This window comes from Adiantum capillus-veneris, chromosome 3, assembly GCF_014529385.1.
Source record: "Adiantum capillus-veneris isolate H3 chromosome 3, ASM1452938v2, whole genome shotgun sequence".
Classification (NCBI taxonomy): Eukaryota; Viridiplantae; Streptophyta; class Polypodiopsida; order Polypodiales; family Pteridaceae; genus Adiantum; species Adiantum capillus-veneris.
In genome coordinates, this window is record NC_140933.1 from 103,688,612 (window position 1) to 103,715,438 (window position 26,827).

The 26,827-nt window shown below is 47.2% G+C and overlaps 1 protein-coding gene across 2 annotated transcripts in view; it reads right to left on the bottom strand.

Annotated features, from left to right (window-relative positions):
* Nucleotides 1-26,827, bottom strand: part of LOC147461421 (uncharacterized) — a 60,291-nt gene that overhangs the window by 14,845 nt on the left and 18,619 nt on the right. For both annotated transcript variants that reach the window (XM_086508984.1, XM_086508983.1), the window contains 2 exons: nucleotides 17,349-17,520; nucleotides 17,090-17,258 (listed from right to left, as the gene is read on the bottom strand). In XM_086508984.1, coding sequence (XP_086365110.1) covers nucleotides 17,090-17,258; nucleotides 17,349-17,520 — 341 coding nt within the window. The remainder of the gene's footprint in view (nucleotides 1-17,089; nucleotides 17,259-17,348; nucleotides 17,521-26,827) is intronic.

Consider the following 26,827-nt stretch of genomic DNA (forward strand, 5'->3'; position numbering starts at 1 on the left):
TCAAGTTTTACATCACCTAACAATGCCTCGTAGACATCCACATGGAACTCTTCTTTCGATGAATTGGCACTTCGCATCTTCATACCGTTTGCTGCCCACCAATTTCCTTGCATTTTCAATAAGCCTCATCTCATACCTGCTTTTTGTCTGCTTTGTGTCGAATGTGGCTGCCCCTCCAAATTCACCACTAAATTCCCTCGCCCTCGTTCCCCTCTCCAAAGCTCACCTAGTCCCCTGTCAACCCCTCGCCCCTCCAGCCCTCGCCCTCGACCTTCCCTGTTGACCCCTCTCCAACCTTTGCCCTCGCCCCACACCCTATCGACCCCTCGCCTCAGCCCTGCAAAATTCGCCCCATCCTTCAATATTCGCCCTAGCACAAAAAAATTCGCCCCATCCTTACTAAACAGAATTCGCCCCTGCCCTATTTTGTTTGGATTCGCCCCTGCCCTATTTTGTTGGATTCGCCCCTACCCATTTTCCTCTCGGCAATTCGCCCCTACCCTCTCAGCACAATTGGATTCGCCCCTCTACCCATTTTCCTCTCAACAATTCGCCCCTGCCTATTTTCAAATCGCCCTACCCAGTTCCCTCTCAAAATTCGCCCATATCCTCTCAGCACAATTAGATTCACCCCTACCCTAACTTCATTCGCCCCTACCCTAACTGACTCAGATAACTTTCTCGCCCAAATTCGCCCAAGCCTTATTAATTCGCCCCAGATAACTTTCTCGCCCCTACACTCTTCATTCGCCCCTACCCTAACTTACTCGCCCCAGCCTAACTTCCTTTGCCTAGTAGCTCTTGATTCGCCCCTATACCCAATCCTCAATCAATCCTCTCGCCCAGCCCCACAAAATCACTCCAGCTCCCCTTCTGTCCAGCCTTTGCCTAGCCCAATCCCAAATCGTTTACTCCACCTTGGTCTGCAGAAACTCCACCTTGGTCTGCATCTGACTGATCGTGGTGCTTTTCCATCACTTGTTCTACTCAACTGCTACTGTTTTGTCATCCACCCGACCTCACCATGGCAGGAGGTAGCAAGCAACAGGAGAAACATTCAGAAGGCAGTAGCAAGAGAAAGGAAGAATTGAAGAAGAGGAAAGCTCTGGTTGCAGAATCAGAGAGCGAAGCAGAGGAAGTATCTGCAAGCAACAGCCATAGCATAGATGACTTTACCTCCAGTGACCCAAGTGATGAGAGCTACAAAGCAGACTCAGCAGCATCTGATGATTCAGATGTAAATTCCGAGTCAGGTGCTTCCAGTGATCAGGAGGAACATTCAAAAGTGGCTCAGAAGAAAGGAAAGCAGCCAATCATCACTCATGAAATCAAGAGGCCTGCTTCTTCGAAAAATCGCACAGCATTCTCATTAAATTTTTATATGCAGCAATCTCGACAATCTCTCAGTGAGGTGCTTTCGACTGCTCAGCTTCGGACTCTGGGCCTCACAGCATTGGCTGATGCAGATTTACCTGATACGGTTCCAACAGAGATGATACATCAACTGTTGAAAGACTTTCCAAAGGTCCAGGGCCACAAGCTAACAGCTACAAGGCTTGACCATGCCATGGGTATGACCAACTTTCCAGCAGTGAAGCCTACTACTCGCACTTTCTCTTTGCTGTCAAAGGATGCGACAATTCAAGCATGTCAAGAGCTATTGAGTTCGGATCACCCGGATTATGAGCGAAACAGACGGCTTCTCACAATCTTCAGGTATTACTTTCTGGCTCGAGATGCTAAAGAAGACAAGGAAAAAACTGATCTTCTCACTACCTTCTCCCACTGCGACGGGCTGTACTGTTTAATCCACACTATCCCGTGTGGATTCCACCAGATTCTCTTCAGCTCTTTGCAGACTAGGGCGAAAAGATTTCGGGCCAAGTGCAGTCTGTGCAGTTAAGTTTTAAATGTTTTGCAGCACCTCACTTGGCATGGGTCATAAACATACCTATTAACCCAAATGAAGTGGATGAGGAGCAGGGAACCTCGAAAGGGAAAAGGAAAACCGTGAGCATGCAGGTTGACCCCACAGTCACCAAGAAAAAGAAGATCAAGGCGAAAGTGCTGAAGGATACAATGAAGTCTCTACTCTCCTTGCCAGTTTCTGAGAGCCAGCAGACTAGGGTACATCTTCAGCGTCACACGTCTACTTCTACCCCTGGTTCTGTTGTGCCGGCACCAGTGTCTACTGCCGCTCCTCAAGACAGGATGGTCACTTCACCCATACAGGATCCTCTTCCTTCTTCTCCCATCTTCACTCATACACCGGTCAACATATCTCTCGCTCCACCTACAACAACAATCTCCGAGGCACCTACTACACCAACTGTACCTACTTCTAGCTCATCGGCTGTGCCACATGTGCGCCCTCCAGCATCACATGCAGCTGAGGGATTTTCAGGTAGGACCGACTCCACTTCTCTGTTTCAGCTTTCAGAGAAGTTACTTCAGGACTCCAGAGCTGCTATTGCCACCATCGAGCTAGGCGCAGAGCAGCTAGCTGCAGCGCACCAGCATCACTCCGCCACATACGCAGCTATGGAGGGATCTCTACGAGTTGCCGAGAGTGCCATCGCAGATCGAGATGCAACGATTTTTGCACTACAGCAAGCATTGAAGATAAAGTCAAGGATTATTGATGACCTAAAAGCACAGGTGCAGGGATTTCAAGAAATGCTTATGTATGGTAACACGCCTACCCAGGCTCCTGTGGGATATGGATGGACTGGGCCAGGGATACAGGTCCAGAATCCAGCAGGCTTTGCAGCACCAGCAGGTCCCTCTCAGCCCTCTCAGCAGTTCATGGGACACTTCCCAGCAGGTCCCTCTCAACCCTCTCAACAGTTCATGGGACACTACCCACAGCCCCAGTTCCAGTACTTTACTCAGCACGGGTCACAGGTCCAGATGCCACACATGCAGAGCCAGAGTGTTCCTTGTTGTGACGGTGTTGCTGGTGCACACCGCCATGGTTGTGTTACTAGGCGTCCGGAGTACACTTCAAGGCAGGTGCTTCCATCCGCTGTGCAGCAGATGGCTGCTACAACCACAAGAAGCCAGATTATGGAGAGCGCAGTCCAGCAACCGCATCGTTACACAATCGATCTGATGGCTCCTCCCGATCCGGATACTTCTGGAGCAAAAGTGGTGACGACACTTTCCCTTGGCTGATAGGACTGTGCTCTTGCCCCACCTTTCATTGTACATATAGTTACTTTTGCAGTTTCATTCAGTTTTGGCTCACCGAGACGGTGACCAGTCTTGTGGCGAGCAACCTGTAGCAAGCTACAGTGTCACTTTCACAGGACACAGTTACAGTTAGTACAGTTGGTCTGGCTTGTTCACACTGGACGAACACTCTGGGCAGTGACACGTGGCAGGGATACGGATGGTGGCGTAGTGGACATGTGACCAGGTCACACTTAGCTGGCTGACATTTATGAGCCGGTGAGCCGTTGATGGCTCTTTATGATTGTATCTATGAGTAGTAGCCGTTGGGTCATTATCATTATCTTATATAGATAGTCGGGTCATCGTCTAGGTAAAGAGTCTTACACAGAGCACTACTTCACCATCCCTGTACATCTGAGCCTCGACACCCCATTTGTACTTGTGAGTCCTGGGCTGGAGCTTAGTGTGCTGCCACGCCAGAGTCTGTACATGGTTCTTTGAGCTAGTCGAGTCCACATGTTCTGGTCCACTGTTGTGTCTCTGTTGTTATCCATTGTTTCTGTGTTTCATTCTGTTTGAGAGAGTTTCCATTTATTTGAGTGAGATTGTCACGCACATTGCATTGAGGGGCACCCACACTGTAGAGAGCACGACACATTATCCGCGCTACAGTCAGAGGCCGAGCTTACAAGCTCAACCCAAAGTATGCAGACGTTGTCAAGTCAGAGCTAGAAAAAATGCAAGAGGCAGGGATCATTGTACCTGTGGATCACTCTGAGTGGTTATCACCCATGGTGATAGCGCCTAAGAAGCAGTCCAATAAAATCCGTGTGTGTGTAGATTACTGCGCTCTGAACAAGGTAACTATCCTAGATGGTTTTCCCACACCTTTCACTGAGAGTGTGCTAGAAGATGTAGCAGGGCATGTATTTTACAGTTTCATGGATGGGTTTAGTGGATACAATCAATTGGGCATCCATCCGGGTGACCAGATTAAAACGGCTTTCGTGACTCCCTTGGGTATTTTTATCTACACTAGAATGTCATTTGGGTTGAAAAACGCTCCACCTTCCTTTAGTCGAGCAGTATATCTCATATTCTGTCCTTTGCTTACGGATCATCTTCGCATCTTCATGGATGATTTTTCAACTTTCTCGGGTGCTCATTGTTCAACCCCAATGGAAAATCTAGAGGAGCACCTCACTCAGCTCTCAGCTGTCTTTCTCAGGTGCACAGAGGCACACATGAAGCTCAATCCAAACAAATGTCATTTTTTGGTCACTGAGGGCACAATTCTAGGCCATGTGGTGTCTGCTAAAGGTTTAGCATCTGATCCAAAGAAGATAGTGGCCATCTTGAAGTTACCACCTCCCATCAATCCAAAAGGTGTGTAGAGCTTTGTAGGCCATACATGCTATCATCGCAGGTTTATACGCATGTATGCATAGGTGGCTTAACCACTGACCCGACTCACCAGTGCTACTGTCTCCTTTCGATGGTCCAAACCGAAAGCTGAAGCATTTGCATACCTCAAAAAACGCCTCACTGAAGCGTCTAATCTAGTGGCTTCCGAATAGTCTCTTCCTTTTCATGTGCATATTGATGCCAGTCAACTGTCTGTGGGTGTTGTGCTGACTCAACCTAGTAAGGAGTACAACTTGGATCACCCTGTTCAGTATGCAAGTCGCCTGCTCACCAAAGCAGAGCGCAACTATAGCACCACAGAAAGGGAAGGTTTGGCTATTGTGTATGCTTTACAAAAATTTCGCCATTATTTATTAGGAGTCTACTTCACAGTTATTATTGATCACCATGCCCTGCGCTATCTGCTTAATAAGCCGCAAGTTACAAGTCGAGTATGGCGATGGCTACTCTTATTTCAAGAGTTTGATTTCGAAGTGGTACTCAGGCCCGGGAAACATCATGTCCTTGCTGACCACCTCTCTCGCATTCACACCGGTGAAGAAGCAACAGGGGTTGCAGATGACTTTCCAGATAGCAGTCTCTTTAAGGTGGATACCAATCCGGAATGGTACGGCGATGTATTGCATTTGCTATCTACTGGCATATACCCCGATAATGCGTCTCCATTGTAAAAGAGAAGATTGCTTTTAAAGTTGAGGCCAATCACTCTAATTGGGGGCTAGCTCTACAAATCCGGACCAGATTGTGTTATGAGATGGTGTGTCTCCTCTCATGAAGTTGAGAATATTCTGGAGGATGCCCACAGTGGTCCCGCTGGTGGCCATTACCTTGGTCACCTCACCGCCCAGAAGATTCTACAGAGTGGTCTATGGTGGCCCTACGTTTTCCGGGATGCAATTGTCTATGTGAAAGTATGTGATAGTGTATCAGCGCTGTGGACCTAAACCAAGCAAGCAGTCCAACCGTCCTCTGCAGGTCTCTATGGCATGGCTGCCTTTTGAGAGATGGGGCATAGATTTTGTGGGTCCAATTGCTCCCCCGGCCCAATCAAGTAACCGGAAGTATCTACTGGTGGCTACAGATTATGCAGCCAAGTGGGCAACTGATTGCACTGGCAATACTATAGCCACGTTTCTATATGAAAATATTTTGTGCAGGTTTGGATGTCCCCTGAAGATCACCAGTGATAGGGGCAGTCACTTTGTTAATGAAATGATTTCAACCTTGCTTGCTAACTACAAGATTTTTCACCGTAAGTCTTGTTGCTATTACCCTAGAGCAAATGGACAGGCCGAGAGTACCAATAAGGTTCTGATAGCCCTTCTGAGGAAAGCATGTCATCTACATCCAGCGTCTTGGGCTCAAGCTATCCACTGCACTCTTTGCGCTTACCGCACTTCTTTCAAAGCCACGACCAACCACACCCCATTTCAGTTAGCCTTGCTTCAACTCAGGATCTCCACGGGTAGGCAGTCTCCGTGCCAATGGGGGTTTGGGGTCAGCCTCAGTTTCTCGTCTCGCCCTATTGAAAGAAAGCCGCCGTTTGGCTTCTCAAGCTCTTGAAGTAGAGCAGCTTTATCGCAAGGCGTGGCATGATCACCATCTCAGAAAGCCAAAAATTATGCAAGGATCATTAGTGCTACTGTATCAAAGCTAGATATCAGAAAAAAGCAAAGAAGTTGGTCCCAGCTTTTGGCAAGGTCCATTCATGGTACAAGAAATTTTGCCACAGAGAGCGATCCCGCTAGTAACTTTGGACGGTGTTCCCTTGCCGCTGGTAAATGGCTCTTAGTAAACAGTCTGCAGCCGTTTCGCCACTTGTAATTGTTATGCCTAGTAGGTTCCTGAATCTCCCATCTCTCTTCTTTCCATTACCTTCCCACTACAACCGGTGTTTCTTAATGTCTCTGCAACACTCTCAGTCTCTGCTATGCCTGTAGACGTATCCACATTTCCTCCTGAGGTATCCTTTCTCTACACTGTGTAATTGGGATACTTGTCTCATCTTGAAATTCTTGAAATCCAATCATTCTTTCTCTTAGTGTGAACCACCTTGATGGTAATGCTTTCTATCATTAGTGTTGTTTGACGCTCTTACTGGGGTCTCTCTAGTTGAACTCCTCGGCTAAATCTGTAAGTCTCCTGTGATAGTTTCCTATGAAGTTAAAACTCTCTTCATCTTCTCCTTCTTCTAGTGTGACACACTTGGGTCATTGGGAGATTTTTCTACGTTCCCACGCTTCTCTCAGTAGCATGAAGTTGTTTGTCTATAGTCTCCTAATTTGCCTTACAGTTTCTACATAAACATTCACTACCACTAAACCCCTTCCTACCTCCATACTAACCCCTCTTACTCCCTCCTAAGCCTAACTGCCCTCACCCCTCTTTACTAAACCTCACCCTCTCTACTACCCTCACCCCCTTACCGTGTGCCCTTGCCCCTCTCTATCCCCCAACTCGCCCTACCCCTCACAAGTCGCCCCCTCCTCAACTCGCCCCCACTCTCTTCCAACTCGCCCCTCCCCCCTCTCCAACTCGCCCCCCCCCCCCCCCCCCCCCCCCCCCCCCCCCCTTCTCTCCCAACTCGCCCCTCTTCCCACTCTCCCAACTCGCCCCCTCCCCCTCTCCCCAACTCGTCCCCCATCTCTCCCAACTCGCCCCTTTCCCCCTCCCCAATTCGTCTCCCAACTCGGCCCCTCCCCCTCTCCCCAACTCGTCCCTCCCCTCACCAATTCGCCCTACCCCCTCCCCAACTGTCACAAGACAGACCACGTGCCAATAGAAAAAAACAGAGTGAACAGACTTTTAGCACTTCAATAACAACTGAACTGAAAGAGAGAGACGACACGCGACACGGAGTGGCGGAATTCCACCCCAGAGAGTATTGGCCCCAAACCTTGGCGCCCCTTTCGGTATTTCTTTATATTGCATCAACACAGTACAAGCCTGTACTAAAAACTATGCACCTCTAGGAAGCATGCCAGAGAATGAGCCCTAACCTCATATTTAAACTTTAAAGGCCCTTGGCCTGAAAAGCAAATACAGTGAAAAGCCTTCAAAACTCAAAAGCTTTTGGTCCAAAAAGCGAAGCCAAAAAGCTGCCAGCATAAATCACGGAAATCCGTACAGCCTGCCACGTCATCATGCCAGCGCAATTTTCAGAAATCTGCCACGTCATCAATTTTTGCGTGTTTGTGGGTCTTGCTTTATTTTAATAAGTTGGTAGGACTTCTTCTTCTATTACTTGTTCTTCTTAGGGTTTAGGCCCCTCGGCCGGCATCTGCAAGTTGACTCCATTCTTCAGGGCTTTGACACGTCAGCAGTTTGTTACATCTCCCCTTCTTGAAAGAGAGTAATCGTCCGCGATTACAGTATATCTGCAAAACAACTCAAGTTAGCTCAATAAAAATTCAGAGGGTCATTCCGAGGGACAATCAGTTTGCTCTTTTTATTAAGGAGATAGCTTCTCCTCTCGGCTCTTTTGATCAAGAAGTTAGCTTCTCCTTTCGTCTAGATCGGAACTCTTGATATTCCGGCGTAGTAAAATTAGCCATCACACTCAGACCGTACTAATCTTCCACAGGTGTCTTGATGCACTAAAATTACATACCCAGGCAATCTCATCTGAGACAAACGGTTTGCGGTATGAAGCTACTCAACGACTACCTCGTCACTCCACCCGCAAATAACCTAAAAAGGTCCGCGCCATCAGCTCAGAGGACTGTACAACCAAACGCTGCCCAGACCGCAGTCTGCATCGCTTGGAGGTTCAAGCATACAACCAAACGCTCCCCAGGCATCGGCCTGCGTCGTTTCGAGGTACAAACAATACCAAAACAATATTTCTCACTTCTCCACCCGGGAGTAAAAATCACCAATCAATGAAACCAGTATTTAAACCAGAGTTAAACATTTCAAATCGGCACCAAGACAGGTTTAAAACAGATAGCATCCATTTCAAACAAAGTTCAAACAATACTTTCTCAAACAATGTTCAAAAGTATCTAACTAGAAAACAACTAGAGATGTCATTCAAGGTTTTGTTCGGACAACCGAACTTTGAGGACAACAGGCTTGCCCTTCTGCATCACGGTGATGGTTCCATTCTGGACCTGGAGAGTGGCATCATTCTTGTCGTTCCAGGGCATGCCCAAGAGAACGTCGCAAATGCCCAACTTCATAATGTGGAAATCGGCTTTTCCATGATAATCTTGTATAGTCAATGGAAGTGCACCAATGAGCGGTATCACTTTCTGAGTTTGCCACGTGGCTAGCTCAGCTTCAATTTCTCCACCCTCAGCATCATAATCAAAGTGCATCTGCTTCAAGAATTCTAGATGGATGAAGTTCTCCATAGCTCGGAGGTCAAAGAAAATAAGGGCTTTCAAGCCGTTGACTTTTCCATAAGCTCTGCATAATTCATTAAAACTCTCAAGGTGTATACCATAAATATCAGGTACTAGTCCAATAGCACATCTAGCCTTCTTGGCCTGAGGTGGCCCCGAGGATTTGTCTCACGTGGGAGCAAAAGGTTGCACTCAGGACGTCGAGGCTCGCTCAGGACATGTATTGAACGTATGCCCTGTTTGGAAACATTTGAAGCATCGTCCTTCTTGTAACAAGGCGTCTCGTTGACGTTGTGTCAAACGAGGCCGTTGAGGTTTAAGAAATCCTGCCGCTCGAGAAATCTTGCATTCTTCTGTATAGTTTCCTAAAGCATAGATGTTGTCGAATTGTTGTAGGAACTGCAATGCTTTCTTGCGATCTTTCACCCCGGAAAAAGTGAAAAGTTTGATTGTCGTGCCGCCATCTTTAAAATCTTTGGGTTGATTAGACGCATATCCCGGGTATGGATAATAAGGGTATCCAAGTGGGCTCCAACCATTGTAGCCTGGTGGTGGCGGTGGTGGTGGTGGAGGTGGGGGCTATGTTGGTGACAAAGGCGGTTGCACTGGATCAGGGTCCGATGGTTGCACCATATTCCTCAAAACTCCCCCAATCGGAACGGACGGTTGAGAAGGTTGCCGGTTGGAGGCTCTCGTACTTTCTGATGCCGGAGGAGGAGGTACCACCTGGGGCATCAGGGGGTAACATGTAGTTCAAAACTGTTGAAAACTTTGCAGCATCGGAATATTCTGCTGAGGATGCCACGAAAGAATGTCGTAAAGTTCATTGAGCAGAAACTACAAATATTTTGCTGAATCCATGAATTCCAAGTCTTGGGTCCTTTATGGCTTATGCCCTATAAGACAGCGATGAAGACGAGAGCGCGCCCGATGCACGATGAAGAAAGGGTGGGAGTGGCTAATAAGTCTGGGGTCTGAGGTCGAAGATACCTCAAATAAAATTCCAATAGCTATGTCTGCTCTTTTGTAGGACCGGTATGCTTCATCTTCTCCTTCTTCTAGTGTGACACACTTGGGTCATTGGGAGATTTTTCTACATTCCCGCGCTTCTCTCAGTAGCACGAAGTTGTTTGTCTATAGTCTCCTAATTTGCCTTACAGTTTCTACATAAACGTTCACTAACACTAAACCCCTTCCTACCTCCATACTAACCCCTCTTACTCCCTCCTAAGCCTAACTACCCTCGCCCCTCTTTACTACACCTCGCCCTCTCTACTACCCTCGCCCCCTTACCGTGTGCCATTGCCCCTCTCTATCTCCCAACTCGCCCTACCCCTCACAAGTCGCCCCCTCCCCAACTCGCCCCCCCTCTCTTCCAACTCGCCCCTCCCCCTCCCCAACTCCCCCCCCCCCCCCCCTCTCTCCCAACTTTCCCCTCTTCCCACTCTCCCAACTCTCCCCCTCTCCCCAACTCGTCCCCCATCTCTCCCAACTCGCCCCTTTCCCCCTCCCCAACTCGCCCCCTCCCCCTTCCTACCTCCATACTAACCCCTCTTACTCCCTCCTAAGCCTAACTACCCTCGCCCCTCTTTACTACACCTCGCCCTCTCTACTACCCTCGCCCCCTTACCGTGTGCCATTGCCCCTCTCTATCTCCCAACTCGCCCTACCCCTCACAAGTCGCCCCCTCCCCAACTCGCCCCCCCTCTCTACCAACTCGCCCCTCCCCCTCCCCAACTCCCCCCCCCCCCTCTCTCCCAACTTTCCCCTCTTCCCACTCTCCCAACTCTCCCCCTCTCCCCAACTCGTCCCCCATCTCTCCCAACTCGCCCCTTTCCCCCTCCCCAACTCGTCTCCCAACTCGCCCCCTCCCCCTCTCCCCAAGTCGTCTCTCCCCTCACCAATTCGCCCTACCCCCTCCCCAACTGTCACAAGACAGGCACCACATGCCAATAGAAAAGAACAGACTGAACAGACTTTTAGCACTTTAATAACAACTGAACTGAAAGAGAGAGACGACACGCGACACGGAGTGGCGGAATTCCACCCCAGAGAGTACTGGCTCCAAACCTTGGCGCCCCTTTCGGTATTTCTTTATATTGCATCAACACAGTACAAGCCGGTACTCCAGACTCTGCACCTTCTCTAGGAAGCATGCCAGAGAATGAGCCCTAACCTCATATTTAAAGGCCCTTGGCCTGAAAAGCAGTTACAGTGAAAATCCTTCAAAACTCATAAGCTTCTGGTCCAAAAAGCAAAGCCAAAAGTTGCCAACATAAATCACGGAAATCCGTACAGCCTGCCACGTCATCAACCAGCGCAATACGTGAAAATCAGTGCCGCCTGACACATCGTCATGCCAACGCAATTTTTGAAAATCTACCATGTCATCAGTTTGTGCGTGTTTGTGGTTCCTGCTTTATTTTAATCCTTTATGTCACTTGGGGGCCCATCAGACGGGGTTCCCATAAGTTGGTAGGACTTCTTCTTCTGTTACTTGTTCTTCTTAGGGTTTAGGCCCCTCCGCCGGCATCTGCAAGTTGGCTCCATTCTTCAGGGCTTTGACACGTCAGTAGTTTGTTACACCAACTCGTCTCTCCCCCTCCCCAACTAGTCCCCACACCAACTTGCCTGGGGGATGGCTTGTTAACAGCTGCAGGCAGGATAACCACTGGTGTGAGACTGTGTGGGGGAGTTGAACTTGCTGGAATGCTAAGACCGAGAGCGGCTCTCTGGGCCGGGGTGAGGACGCCCGATGGCTCCTCTGCCAACTGTGGCGGCTTATTTTGAGGCGTACCCACGTGGGTAGAAGGGGGCGGCTGAGAAACGGTGCTCACTTCTATCAAATTGAGCTTGGGAAAGGCAAACTCATTCTGGCTTTGACTTGAGTTCGAAGCCATGGATGCACGAAGTTTAGGGCAATCCTTATTGTAGTGATCCTTCGTTTCAAGGCAATGACGGCAAGGAGGGGACCTTCTGGTAGGGGGCATTTGCTTTGGTAATGCCCATATTCCCCGCATCTGTAGCACAAAATGGGCCGATTCAAAGGGCGAGTCGAAGGGCGAGGTGGTCCTTGCTCCTGGTGCATTGAGTCGGAGGTGCAGGCATAGAAGCTTTGAGGTGATGAGGGAGCATGGGTATGATAAAAGATCTGAGAGGGAAAAGTGCTTTGCATACCTTGCATAGAAGGGTTGTCAGCAAAGGTGGCATATGGTGTGGATGGCCACAGGGAGAAACCATGTTGGATGCAGGTGTTGGCCCTTGTTGAAGAGTAGGACCAAGACTTTGCTGTATTTGTCGCAATCCTTGAGGTAGTAACAGTCCTTGTCCTCATGTCCAGATTTTTCACAGAAGTGGCAGTAAACCCGAAGGGGGCATTCCTGTGGAGGGTGCCCTGGAGAGCGGCATGAGCTACACCAAACCGTAGCCTTAGTCTCTTGCTGACACTTGAGCTCTTCTAGCTCGCGCTTGATCTGTTCCAATGCCTCGTGATGTGGAGGCTTCTCCTGTCTAAGAGAGAAGGACCTCTCCTCTTGAAGAGCTCGCTGTAACTTTAGGGCTTCCAATTCCCTGCGTAAAGAAGTTAAAAGGATCAGAAGGACTTTCCAAAAACACAGAGGGGGTCTCTATGTGAGGGGGATTGGTGAACAGCTTCCTAGCCCCCTCTATCCTCGTAGCAGCTGCGATGAACTCCTCCAGAGTGGCGTCGAGTCAGAGACTCTCTCGTAGTTTTTGCTGAGAAGTTTTGGGAAGCGCCTTCTCTACCCACTTCTTAACCATAAATTCACCTGGTTGCTGGGGAAGCTTGGCAACCAGAGACTTGGTTTTCGTCATAAGTTTTGCAAAAGTCTCCTCTGGGTGGAGCACCATGTTGGCCAACTCATCCAACACCTTCTCCTGGTAGTCACCTGGCCTGAAAGCTGCACAGAAATGTTGTCTTAAGGCTGCCCAAGTTGCAAAATGGTTCTCTGCAAACTGGCTGTACCATTTGTCTGCTAAGCCATCCAAGGTGGATGGAAAAAGTACCAAATAAGCATCTTCCATGTTAAGACCACGACCCCTACAGAGAGATACAAACCTCCTTGCATGGTCGTCAGCATCTTCTGAAGAGAGTCCTTTGAATGTAGGGAACTTGATATTTACCTTAGCCAAAACGCTAGCCAACGGCTCCATGGCCACTTGCTGAGCCTATTGTTCAGTAGCCTGCTGTAGCAGAATAGGAGAGAGCTTTACTGGAGAAGGTGATCTGGAAGATGTGGAACAGGAGGGAGGAATGGGTGATGTCGTATGTAGAGGTATGGGTGTTGAGGTTGATGGACTTCTAACAGGTTCCAAGGGTCGTCTTCTGTTGTAGTACTTCAGAGGACTCGGGAGTGCGCTTTGACGCTCGACTGACCGCCTTGTATGGGTCATGCAGCGACCACCAAACCAACCTTGGGCAAGAAAACCTTGAACTGGCTGAAGACTAGTCTAGACTCTACTAGACCAGGCAAGTGACTAGACCAGGCTAGACCAGGGACGAGGAGGACTAGACCAGGGTCGAGGAGGTCTAGACTAGGGACGAGGACAGGTTGGACCAGGGCGAGAGAGGACTAGACCAATTGGACCAGGCAAGAGGAGACACTGCAAGGCAAGGTCGACGAAGCTAGGCAAGGTAGGCGAAGCTAGATAGACCCAACTAGCTTCAAGATTTGCACCTCACAGAGTGAGATTTCAGTTGAGGTCCCACCGTGATCGCCAAAATGAGAGCACCTGTAGCGCGGATAATGTGTCGTGCTCTCTACAATGGGTGGTCCTCCGTGCAATGTGCGTGACAATCTCACTCAAACAGACTGAAAAGAAAGGAAACAATAGACATCAACAGAGCTCACAAAGGCACAATAGCAGACCAGAACATATGACTCGACTATCTCAAAGAACTGATACAAACTCTGGCTGGCAGCACACTCAGCTCCAGCCCAGGACTCACAGGTACAATGGGGGTGTCGAGGCTCAGATGTGCAGGGATGGTGAATAAGTGCTCTGTGTATAGACTCCTTGCTCTCGACGACGATGCTAGACCAAAGGTGAAGATGATACCTCTGATGACCAACCGCTACTACTCATATGTACCACCATAAAGAGCCACCAACGGCTCATAAATGTCAGCCATGTGGTGACCTGGCCACGATATCCACTAGACCACCGTCGGTACCCTGCCACGTCACTCCCAGTCCAGAGAGTCCGTCCAGTGTGAACCAGCCTAGACCAACTGTACTAATTGTGTCCTGTGAAAGTGACACTGTAGCCTGCTACAGCCCAGGTGAGGTCTATGCAGTTCAACTTCAAATGTTTCGCAGCACCTTTCTTGACGTGGGTCATAAATATACATGTTACACCAGACGAAGTAGATGAGGATACACGAAGTGTGCAAGGGAAAAAGAAATCCTTAAACATTCCAACTGATCCTAAAATCACGAAGAAAAAGAAGATCAAAGCAAAGGTGGCAAAAGATACAGCAGAGTCTCTACTCTCTTTGACAATATCTGAGAGCCAACAGACTAAGGTGACACACCTTCCGCGACGCTCTCTGTCTTCCAACCCTCTCTCTACTGGGCAAGTGTCTACTTCCAAACTTCATGACCAGTTGGCGGCTTCTCCCTCGAAGATTCCTCTACCTTCTTCCCCAATATTCACCAATACTGATGCCAATATATCACTGACTCCTCCTGCAACCACCATCTCAACTCCTACTCCACCAATAGTATCTACTCCTAGCAAGTCCCCCTGTGCCACTTGGGAGTCCTCCAGTATCATCTTCAGGGGTGGCCGACTCTACTTCTCTACTACACCTTTCGGAGAAAGTATTACAAGACTCCAGGAATGCTATCACCACATAGAGCTTAAAGCACATGTAGAAGGATTTCGGGAAATGCTTCTACATGGAGATAAGTCTGCTCGAGCTCGGGCACGGGCTCAGCTCCGGCTCCGGTTGGCGTGGGGTTTGGATGGACTGGATCCGGGCCACCATTGCATACTGCAGGTCCTTCTCAGCACTTTATGGGACTCTACACACAGCCTCCAGTTCAGTACTACAGTCAACAATATCCTCAGGGGTTTCAGTCATCGCCATTGTCCCACATGCATAGCGTTCCTTGCTGCGACGGTGTTGCTTGTGCACACCGCCATGGCTGTGTCACTCACCGGCCTCAGTCACTACCAGACACGTGTTACCCTCTGCCCTACAACAGCTGGCGGCTCCTATCATAGGAGGCCAGGTTATGGACAACAGAGCCCAGCAGCCTCTAGTCCAGCAACGAAGTTTCACCATTGATTTGATGGCTCCACCTCCAGAGACTGATCCTTCGGGTTTCACCATGGCAGCAGAGTAGTCATTTATTATTGCAGTTCAGTCTTTTAGCAGTTTCAGTTGTTCTCTCACCGAGACGGTGAGTGGTTTTGTGGCGGGCAACCTATAGCAGGGCTACAATGTCACTTTCACAAGACACACAGTAGTGCAGTTGGTCTCGTCTGGTTCACATTGGACGGACTCTCTAGGCTGGGCAGTGACAGGTGGCAAGGATACGGACAGTGGTCTAGTGGACATCGTGGCCAGGTCACCACCACCACTCAGTTTGGAGATAGACTTAGATGGCTGACATTTATGAGCCGTTGGTGGCTCTTTATGGTTGTACATATGAGTAGTAGTTGTTGGGTCATCAGGATTATCATCTTCTTCATATATGGTCCAGCATCGTCGTCTAGAGTAGCGAGTCTTACACAGCACGTTTGCACCATCCCTGCACATCTGAGTCTCGACACCCCCATTGTACCCGTGAGTTCTGGGCTAGAGCTGAGTGTGCTACCACGCCAGAGTCAGTTCGGTTCTTTGAGATAGTCAAGTCCATATGTCTGGTCTGTTGCTTTGTCTCTATGTTGATCAGCTGTTATCTATTGTTTCCTTTGTTTTCATTCTGTTTTGAGTGAGATGTCACGCACATTGCATTGAGGAGCACCCACTGTAGAGAGCACGACACACTATCCGCGCTACAAAGACTAATAAGTCTAAGGAGGATATAAGAGCAAACGCAAAAAGAAAGGCAATTGGTCGCGTTATTCAATGAAACTAACTAAAACCAGGTTGGCCCAGCCAAAGCAAAAATCTGGTGCATATGCTGATGATCCAGCGGTGCTGCACCTGCTTTTGCCACTTTTGCAAAGTTCAATATAGCCAGCAATGAATGTACCCCATGTAATGACAATACAAACATCCTGTTCACATACTTCATCTTCTTCAAGTATACCATCATTTCAGCTCCATGAAACATGTACCAAAAACTTTTCCCAATCTCTCCTTGCTCAACAGAACCTGAATCTCTCGACTCCTGATAAATGATCCTTTGCCATCCAAAATTTGAAATGTTAATGTAAGTAGCAGCATTTGGAAGTTAACTTCTCAAGTCGCATATGTATGCAGCAAACCCATAGCTTCCTTACCATGTCCCTGATTGGCATATCTGGCATTAAGTGACATTCATTAAACTACACATCAAACAGGAACTCATCAAACAATTATTGCACAATGTTGAGTGGGTCACACTTTGCATACATATCTATCAATGGATTGGCAACCAGAACGTCCCTGTCTGATGCTCTCTATGACAATCTGCGCAAGTGCCTGTTCTCCCTTATCTAAAACATTTGTACAGCCCAAAGAGCACCTGTATTTTCAGCTATGGAGAAATTGAAAACCGTATGTTTTTCTCCAGCCACCAAGAGATACCTACGAATAGGACCTGCTAAAGGGTGGAAAGGAGATAGAAAGGAGGCTCGACAGTATCAGATTTTCATCCTCTAGACAAGCCTTTACAAGCTCGAAACAAAGATTCATTCAGTTATGGTTTGAGCCTTGTTGGTTATACACCTCCATGTGATCTCTTTCATATTCAATTTAAGCAATGGAATTGTGTGTTTATTTAGCTTATGTAAAACACTTTCATACATCAACATCATTGGGCTGTTTTACAGCAACCTCTAGTTACTCTCTCATAAAATGCAAGTAGCTCATAATCAACTCTTTCGATAACTTGCATGTTCTTATCATCTATTTTACAAATGTGAAAAGGCAATTTCCTTCTGTAGGCTAAACAAGAAAGCACTCTGACCTTGACTTGAAAGATAATTGTCTCCAAGGTTAAGACCAGTCAGGACACATTTTTCGAACATTAGAAATTTTGAAATTTCAGCAACACCCAAATCTCCAATTCGGTTGTGACAAAGACTTAATTGTAACAAACCAGGATTCAAAGTCATTCCCTCTAGTAAAATTTTGATCTGCAAGAGAGAAAGGTGCCTCCTTAACTTTTAAGTCCTTAAAAATAATGATTATTCAAATTACCTGAAAAGAAAGAAAGAACAATGCACCTTCTCATCGTCAAGCAGATTGCAAGAAAGATCAAGAACTGTCAAAGCTGAAGCAAGACAGATGGATGCGGAAAATGCCAAGCAATCAGACACCTTCATCCCAAATCTATCAGGCTCGTAAAGCATCCCAGCATTTCTCCATCCGTACTCCAATTTTAACGTGATTAGCTGCCTAATGAAAATATGACACAAGACTAAGCCCTCACTTGCGATCTGGCATGCATCTGTGGTAATTAACACAAATCTCCAATAATAATACACTTTGATTTCAATATTCAAATATTTGAGCTGATGTTCATGTGTTTACTGGCTTGTGGATTTGAAGAAACGCGTAAGATGCAACTTAAAGGGACTATGCATTAGTAGAAAAGATGGAAATCACGATGGAGAGGTATACGCCCTATTTGACAGCACCATACTTGGAATAAAGGTTGTATTATGAAGCATCCAAACAGTGCTCTAGCTTAAAAGCACAATTGCTAAGCTAATCCTACTATCAAACATTTTTAATTCATGAGAAGTGGAATTAGATCTCACCCAAAATGTTTTCTTCAAAAGTAAAAGAGCCTTCACAAACCAAGGCAACCACTGCAAGAGTGGCATGCACCCTGAGCCTACATTCTCAGCAGCCTCTATTGCAGAGAGCAGGATTCATCCATGATTTTTATTACCCAGAGATCTAGTAGAAGCCCCAAGAAGCACATTTATCTTTGAGGAGTTACTTGGCGGCCTACAAACCCATCATTCACTGGAGACCATCTTGAAGTATGTGTCGAAGATCCGCACCAGAGCCTCACCTTAAGCAAGAGAGCATGTCATGTGCACATGGCTCGATGTGCCACGTGGACATGCTCCAATTTCAGACCCAAGGTTTGTCTATAGAGCTTAGGGCATTTTGTACCGGCATGTCCTGATAATTCTGTTGAATTAGGTCTTGTCAATCTCTAACTCTCTTTGCATAATTGTTTATACACTGTGTTCAGCATAAGAGTCAATTTTTTCATTGCCACTGACATTTAGCACACTCCGGTGGGCAGCAGCCAACACTAGCATGTAGATTAGGATAAGACCAAGTCATATCCCAAGTCTTGTGTCAAATGTGTGGACATTCGGGAGACATGTGTCCATTCATAGGCCTAAACTATGGGTCCACATTGCACATTTTGAATCCAAAATTGAAGTTTATGGGAACTGAGGTTTAGGGGCAGGAAAATTGAAGTATCAAAGGAGGCAAGGGGCTTCCCCATGGGTCTCATTTTCTGGAGGATAGGGATTGTGATTGTAGGACTGATAGATCTTGTTTATTCTTTTTTGAGTGTGCCTAACAGGCTGCTCTCTCACTACCCTCCATGTGCAATCAAGGACTTTCTACGAACAATTGCATCAAACTTTGAGGAATTCAGCCATTCAAGGAATTTCGCCTTGGAGACTTCATTCAATCTACTCTTGCATAACATTTTTGTTCAATCTACTCTTGCATAACATTTTTGTTGTACACGTTTGCAGAACGTGTGTCCTCTTTGCATGGGAGACAATTGCAAGAAAATAGAAAGAAGGAACAAAGACCTTAGAAACTCATCATTTGTTTGCAATATTGTCTCTGTTTTCACCACGTGGAAGCCTAGTGCTGTGCAAACTTGTATTGCCTGCCTGTGATTATGTGAAATCCTTCCACAAATAAAGAGAATTCTTAAGGGAGAACAAGCCGTTTCTGCTCTTTGTGTGCCTATGTTTATTTCAATTTTGTAATTGAAGTTGTTGAAGCATTTTGCATATAGTATTCACTGTGGTTTCAATCTACCATTAAAATATGTATGCTGATGTAGCAGGGCTAGTGTCACGGGCACGGGACAGACAGTTAGTTACAGTTGGGCTGGAACACTGGACGGACTTTCACCTTCGCAGTGACACGTGGCAGAGATACGGGTGGTAGTCTAGCCGACACAGGGCCAGATCACCACCACCACAGTTTGGAGATGGACTTAGTTGGACTAGATATTTTGTGAGCCGTTGGTGGCTCTTTATGGTTTTATATATTTGTAGTTGTTTCGAGTCATTAGGATCATCATCTACTTTGTATGGTCGAGCGTCTCGAGTCTCGAGTCTGGAGTTCATGCACAGCACGTCTACACCGTCCTTGCACCTTTGAGCCTCAACACCCACATTGTACCTTGAGTCTGGGCTTGGAGCTGAGTGTGCTGCCAAGCCAGAGTCTGTACGATTATTGAGTTGTCGAGTTCCACTGAGCTCTCAGTCTGTTGTGCTTTGAGTTGTTGTGCCATTTTAGTGTGATCTTCTTTTCTGTTGGAGTGAGGTTTCTTGCATATTGCACTGAAGAGCACCCATTGTAGAGAGAGCATGACATACTTTCCCTGTTACAGGTGCTCTCATGTTTTGGCACGCCCGGTGGGAGCTCAACTGAAGTCGTACTCCGTAAAGAGTCTAGTCAAGGAGCTAGCTGGTTTAAGCTTTCGCATGTGCTAGTCTGCTGGTCTCAAGTGGTGTGGTCCAGCTTCAGCTTGGTCTCATCCAGCTTCCCCTCGACCAGTTTGTCTAGTCTCTCGTCCTGGTCTAGTAGTCTCTTGTCCTAGTTTAGTTGTCTCTCGTCCAGGTCTTGCCAAGTGGTCTAGTCACTCACCCTGGTCTAGTGGAGTTTGGACTAGTGTTCAGTAAGTTAACGGTCTTCGTGCCCAGTAGAAGTCCACCAGCCCCGTTACCCCTACCTTCCTAAGCGGCTACCTCCACTCCCTCAACCTCCCAGGTCACCTTCCCTAGTACAATTTTCACCCACTGTGTTACAACAACCTCTTGAGCAACAGGCTCAAGAGCAGATAGCCATGGAGGAGCTGACAAGCGTTCTGGCTAAGGTGAACACCAAGTTTCCAACTTTCAAAGGTCTCTCCGCAGAGGATGCATACAACCATACTAGGAGATTTGTATCCCTCTGCAAGGGTCATGGCCTCAGCAGAGAAGACGCCTACGTAGTACTCTTCCCATCAACCTTGGATGGCTTAGCAGATACATGGTACAGTCAGTTTGCAGAGAACCACTTTACGACTTGGGCCACACTACGAAAGCAGTTCTTTGAAGCTTTCAGACCAAGGGACTTCCAAGAGAAGGTTTTGGATGAGTTGGCCACCCTGATGCTGCAGCCAAATGAGACTTTTGCAGATTTCATGACCAGAACAACGTCTCTGGTCACCAAGCTTCCCCAGCAATCAGGCAAATTTATGGTTAAGAAGTGGGTAGAGAAGGCTCTACCTAAGACTTCTCGAATCTCGGCAAAAACTCCGAGAGAGTCTCAAACTTAAAGCCACTTTGAAGGAGTTTGTCGCGGTTGCTACTAGGATAAGAGGGGGCAAGGAAGTTGTTCAACGACTCTCCTCAAGTAGAGACTGCCTCTGTACTCTTGGAAAGTCCGTCTAACCCCTTGACTCATGTACGCAGGTAACTAGAAGCACTAAAGTTACAACGAGCTCTTCGGGAGGAGAGATCCTTCTCTCTTCGAAAGGAGAAGCCTCCACATCACGAGGCTTTGGACCAGATCAAGCGCGAGCTAGAAGAGCTCAGGTCTCAGCAGGAGACTAAGCCTATGGTCTGGTGTAGCTCATGCCGCTCTTCAGGGCACCCTACACATGAATTCCCCCTTCGAGCCTATTGCCACTTCCGTGAAAAGTCTAAACATGAGGACAAGGATTGCTACTACCTAAATGGATTGCGGCAAATACAACAAAGTCTTGGTTCTACTCCCCAACAAGGGTTAGCACCTGCATCCAACATGGTTTCCCCCTATGGCCATCCAAACTACAGGCCACCTTTGTTGAATACCCCTCATATGCAAGGTAGGCCAAGCTATTTTCCATCTCAAAGTTTTTATCATGCCAATGCTCCCTCAGCCCCTCAGAGCTTCTACACTTCAGCCTCCAGCTCCATGCAGTGGAGCAGCCACCTCGTCCCTCGCCTCGCCCATATGCTACAGGTGCGGGGAATATGGGAATTACCAAAGCATATTTCCCTTGACTGAAGGGTCTCCTCCTTGCCGTCATTGCCCTTAGCCTAAGGACCACTACAGTATGGATTGTCCCAAGCAAAGAGCATCCACGTCTTCAAGCCCAAGTCGGAACCAACACATTTCCAAAGATCAACCTGATAGCAGCGAGCACCATTCCTCAGCCGTCACCCGCTACTCATGTGGTTACCCGTAAGGATAGGCTGAAGTAAGTGGAGGAGCCTGCTGGCGTCCTCATTCGTGCACAAAGAGCAGCTCTTGGTCTCAGCCTTCTAGAAGGTCCACCTTGTCCATCTCCACTTCCACAACCTAGTCTACCTACCCCAACTGACAAGCCATCCATTGATGCTAAGAGCCGACCGCCCTCCATGCTATCTGATATTGATGGGGCCTTCTTAGTAGTGGCTGACCCGCAACAGATCAAAGTACCAAAGGAACTCCTGATCGAAAAAGCCAAGACTACGACAAAAGCTATCTTGAAGAACACCTTTCAGCAAGTGTCGCTTTATGACATGCTTCGTTTAGATGTAAATCTAAGAAGTGACACCCTTACAATCATTCAGTCTCTCTACCCAGGTGCAGGGCCTAGTGGTGGGCACCTCCCACTGCAGCCCTCAGAGTCCTACATAATTTCCTATCCCGCTGCTTCCCTCATTGATTACAGAAGTCCTCGTCTCACTGTATCTATTCTAGGGTGCCAATTCTCCAGTGTCATAGTCGATGGTGGATCTGGCATCAATCTGATGCCTAAGTTCACTATGTTTGCTTTAGGTCTGCAACCTACCCGCCATGCTCCCTTCACAATTACATTGGCTGACCAGAGGACAGTCTACCCATTAGGGATAGTGGACAAGGTGCCTCTGCAGGTACAAGATTTCACCTTTAGCTTGGATTTTGTTGTGGTTCGTCTTCCCCAGGTTGAGGGAGGATTTCCTTTGCTCATCGATAGACCATGGTTGTGGCACACTAAAGCACTTCATGATTGGGGAAACGACACCATGTGGATACATACTCCTGGCTCCCCAATGAAACCCATTCGACTCGAAGGAGGCATGGATCCAGTAGTTCATCATAGTTGTTTGTCATTGGAGTCCAACCCCGACCAGGAACAACCTACCCCACTTGACAAATCCGACAAAGACCTACTGAAGTGGTTGGAGGCTACCACATCTATGCCATGCTTTGTGGTCTCTATTCAATCCTTGCCTAAGGATACACTCTTTTCCACTGCTCCTCCAGCTGAGACCAGTGAGCCACATCATTTAGAAGCAAGTGTGACAATCACAGAGGATCATACTTCAATTGTCCCCTTGATGAAGAATACGGCCTTGGTAAACCTATAACACACCATAGAAGGGGGAAGAAATTCCTTTTCAGGAGTTCACCAACGCCTCACCTCTCCCCTTAGCCTCCTCTATGCCCGACTCCCCAGCAACGCAAAAGCTATCTTCTGTGTCTGAAGACTTACCATTCGAGGAGCTTCCACCAAGATGGTTGCAAGAAGAGTATGTTGATTTTCACATCGATCAAACACCAGTCCATGATATCTCGAAGCTCGAGGAGGCAGCACAATCTTCATCTTCTAATGCACCCTCGCCAGCTACACCTCCCGACCCGGTCAGATAAGTCAACCTGGGCGACCCTAACAACCCTCAACCCATCCTCTTAGCCGCTTGGTTATGGGATCACACCACGCTACTTGATCAAGTAGTCTCTTTTATGCACATTTTTAAAGATGTTTTTGCTTGGTCTTACAAAGATTTGAAAGGAATCCCACAATTGGGTGTCCATACTATCCCTCTGGTTGAAGGGGCTAAGCCAGTCAGAGGCCAAGCTTACAAGCTCAACCGTAAGTATGAAGAAGCTATCAAACTGAAGCTAGAAAAAATGCAAGAAGAAGGAATCATTGTATCCGTGGAGCACTCTGAGTGGCTATCACCCATGGTCATAGAGCCGAAGAAGCAATCCAATAAAATCTATGTGTGCATCGACTACGGTGCTCTGAACAAGGTAAGAATCCCAGATGGTTTTCCCACACCCTTCACTGAACGCGTGCTCGAAGATGTGGCACGACACATACTTTACAATAACATGGATGGGTTCAGTGGCTACAATCAGTTGGGCATCCATCCTACTGATGATCAAATCAAAACCGCTTTTGTGACTCCATGGGGTATTTTCATTTACACCAGAATGTCTTTTGGGCTGAAAAATGCTCTACCTTCTTTCAATCGCACAATATATCTCATCTTTTATCCTCTATTCACAGATCATCTTCGCATATTCATGGACGATTTTTCAGCCTTGTCCGACGCTCAATGTTCCACCTTAGTGGAGAATGTGAAGGAGCACCTCGCTCAGCTCTCTGCCATCTTTCTCAGGTGCAAGGAGGCATGCATGAAGTTCAATCCGAACAAATGCCATTTTTGGTCACTGAAGGTACACTTTTAGGCCATGTGGTGTCTGCTAAAGGTTTAGCGCCTGACCCTGAAAAGATAATAGCCATCTTGAGGTTGCCTCCTCCTATCAATCCCAAAGGTGTTCACAGCTTTGTAGGCCACACAAGCTATCATTGCACGTTCATCCGCATGCATGCACAGGTGGCTCAACCATTCAAACGCCTGACCAGTGCTATTGTACCCTTCCAATGGTCAAAGTCCAAGGCCAAAGCATTTGCTTACCTCAAAAAACGCATAACTGAAGCACCTATTCTAGTTGCCCTTGATTGGTCTCTCACTTTTCATGTGCATACAGATGCTAGTCAGACGGCTACGGGTCTTGTGCTGACTCAGCCCAGCAAGGAGTTAAATCAACCGCGATCGGCACATTCGCTATGTAAGTCAATTGCTCACTAAAGCAAAGCGCAACTATAGCATGATAGCAAGGGAAGGTTTGGCTATTGTGTATGCTCTACAAAAAATTTGTCACTATTTATTAGGGGTCCACTTCACAATTATTACTGATCACAATGCTCTACGCTATCGGCTTAATAAGCTGCAAGTTGCAGGTCGAGTGTGGCGGTGGTTACTTCTATTTCAGGAGTTTGATTTCAAGGTGGTCCTCTGTCCCGGCAAGCATCACGTCATGGCTGACCACCTCTCTCGCACTCAAACAGGTGAAGAAGCTACAGGGATTGCGGACGACTTTCCAGATAGCAGTCTCTTTAAGGTGGATATTGTCACAAACTGATGACGTGGCAGAACTGTACGGACCAGCTGATGACGTGGCAAAATTGTACAGATGATCGAGAATTGCATTGGCATGTTGACGTGGCAAGCTGTACGGATTTCCGCAATTTTTTATGGATGCTTTTAGCCCGGTGCTTTTGAGTTTGCAGCTTTTCGTGTAGTTGCTTTTGATTTTGAGGCCAAGGGACTTTAAATAAGAACCCAATCTTTCACTCCGTGTGCTGACAAGCATCTGAGCAGAGAGGGTCCGCGGGAGTTGTAACTTTGCTCAAGCATTAATATAAAAATAAGTACCAAAAAGGGCACCAGATTTTGGGGCCAATGCCTCTAGGCACGGAACTACACCGAGCAATGTCGATTGTTTTAAAAATGTGATAAAATTGTTAAGTATTTTAAGTAATTCTCTCGTGTGTCGTGCCCGATCCTCGACTTGTGGTCTCCAAGTCTGTAACAGTGGTATCAAAGATTCACACGTGTGCTTTTCTCAAAGCATACTGGTCCTACCAAAGAGCACACAGAGTACTTTAGCGCTTCCAAAGTTTACTGGAAACTCTATTAAAGATCTTCGCCACTCCCACTCTTACTTCATCGCGCATTGGGTGTGCTCCCATCTTCATCGCTTTGTCTTACAAGGCATAAGCCATAAAGAACCCCATATTACACATGGATTCAATCGACGAATCCCGCAAGAGCTAGATGAACCCACCCGACAACTCTGGATCGAGTGAAAGTACGAAAAATTCAAATGGACAATCGAAACAAGAGTACGTGACACGGAATATGAACAAATGGAGATGCAATGTCAACAGCAGGTTGATGCTTGTGCTAAGAAGATGCTACAATATTCAAAGGATCCTCAGTACGCGAAAATTTTGACCCAGCATCCGATTGACGAGGTGTATTCCTGATGGTGTACGGCCATCAAGTCACCATTAAAGTCCACATTCAAGAAACCACCTGTCCCGCGGATGTACACTGAAGATGAACTTGATGATGTGATCGAGCGACAAGTCAACCAAATATTGAAGACCATGAAGCCTCCAAAGAGACGTAGCAAGGGAACAGATTACCCTGGTTATTTGGATCGACAGTCTTCGTTTGCAAATGCACGAAAAGCCAAGAAGCGTGTACACTTCAAAGGTGTGTCCAGTTCATCCTCATCCTCTTCTCACAGTTTCGACAGATCCTCTTCTGATTACAGTGATAAAACGAAAAGGGCAAGAAACTACAGAAGAACCCAAGACATGGAAAGGCCAAGAAAGGTAGATCACACCGCAGATCTCAAAAATTTCCTGACGGTTTTGAGGAGGATTCATCCTCTTCTGAGAGTTCGGAACTCTGATGACTAAATGCTTTATTCTAAGAGGAAGCACTTTTATAGAGCGAATCAATACGACTTTCTCGAAAATAAGAGCAAGAAGACCAAAGAATTCAAGGAGGGCGGACAAGTAATAAAATTTGATACCTTTTCAGGTTTTTGAGATGCGCACAAGGCCCTTGCTTTTATCCAACAGTTTGACATAGATTTTGCTGGAGTGAGCTATTCAAAGCACTCCAAGATTAGAAGGGCAGCATCCTATTTAAAAGGAAATGCACGGACACAGTGGCCCACTCTTCTCTTAGGAAAAGAAGCATCGACAAAGTGACTTAAGTTCAAGAGACTTTTTATTTCCTCGTGGCTCACTCAAGAGTACAAACGAGACGTGATTAACAAGAAAACACACTCTATGCCTGTCAAAAAGACTATTAAGGCACATCAAATGGCAACCCTTACCGCCTAGAATCATCTTACAATGGCCAAGGCAGATCACAAACTTACTCATGCAAAGATTGGTCGTGCAATCGGAATGACCACATTCCGTCTTTGAAGCCGGCCACGCGCACATACTCCCAGCTTTCCAAAGATGCCACCATTCGGGCCTGTTAAGAGTTGATGCATCTTGATCACCCAGACTATGCGAGGAATAAAGAGTTGTTGGTCGTCTTTAAGTATTAGTTTTTACTCAGAGATTCCAAATAGTCGAAGAAAAGTTGCGAGGTGCCCACAACATTTTCCTACTGCAATGGTCTCTACTGCCTGATCCACACTATACCATGTGGATTTCATCAGATTCTATATACATCCCTACAGTCCAGGGCTAAACGATTTAAAGCGCAGGTGCAATCTGTATAGTCGAGCTTTCAGTGTTTTGCAGCTCCTATGTTAGAGCTTGGGTCATCAATATACATGTTAGCCTTGTGGATGTGGATGCGGATATGCAACAAATGCACTCAAAAGCAAA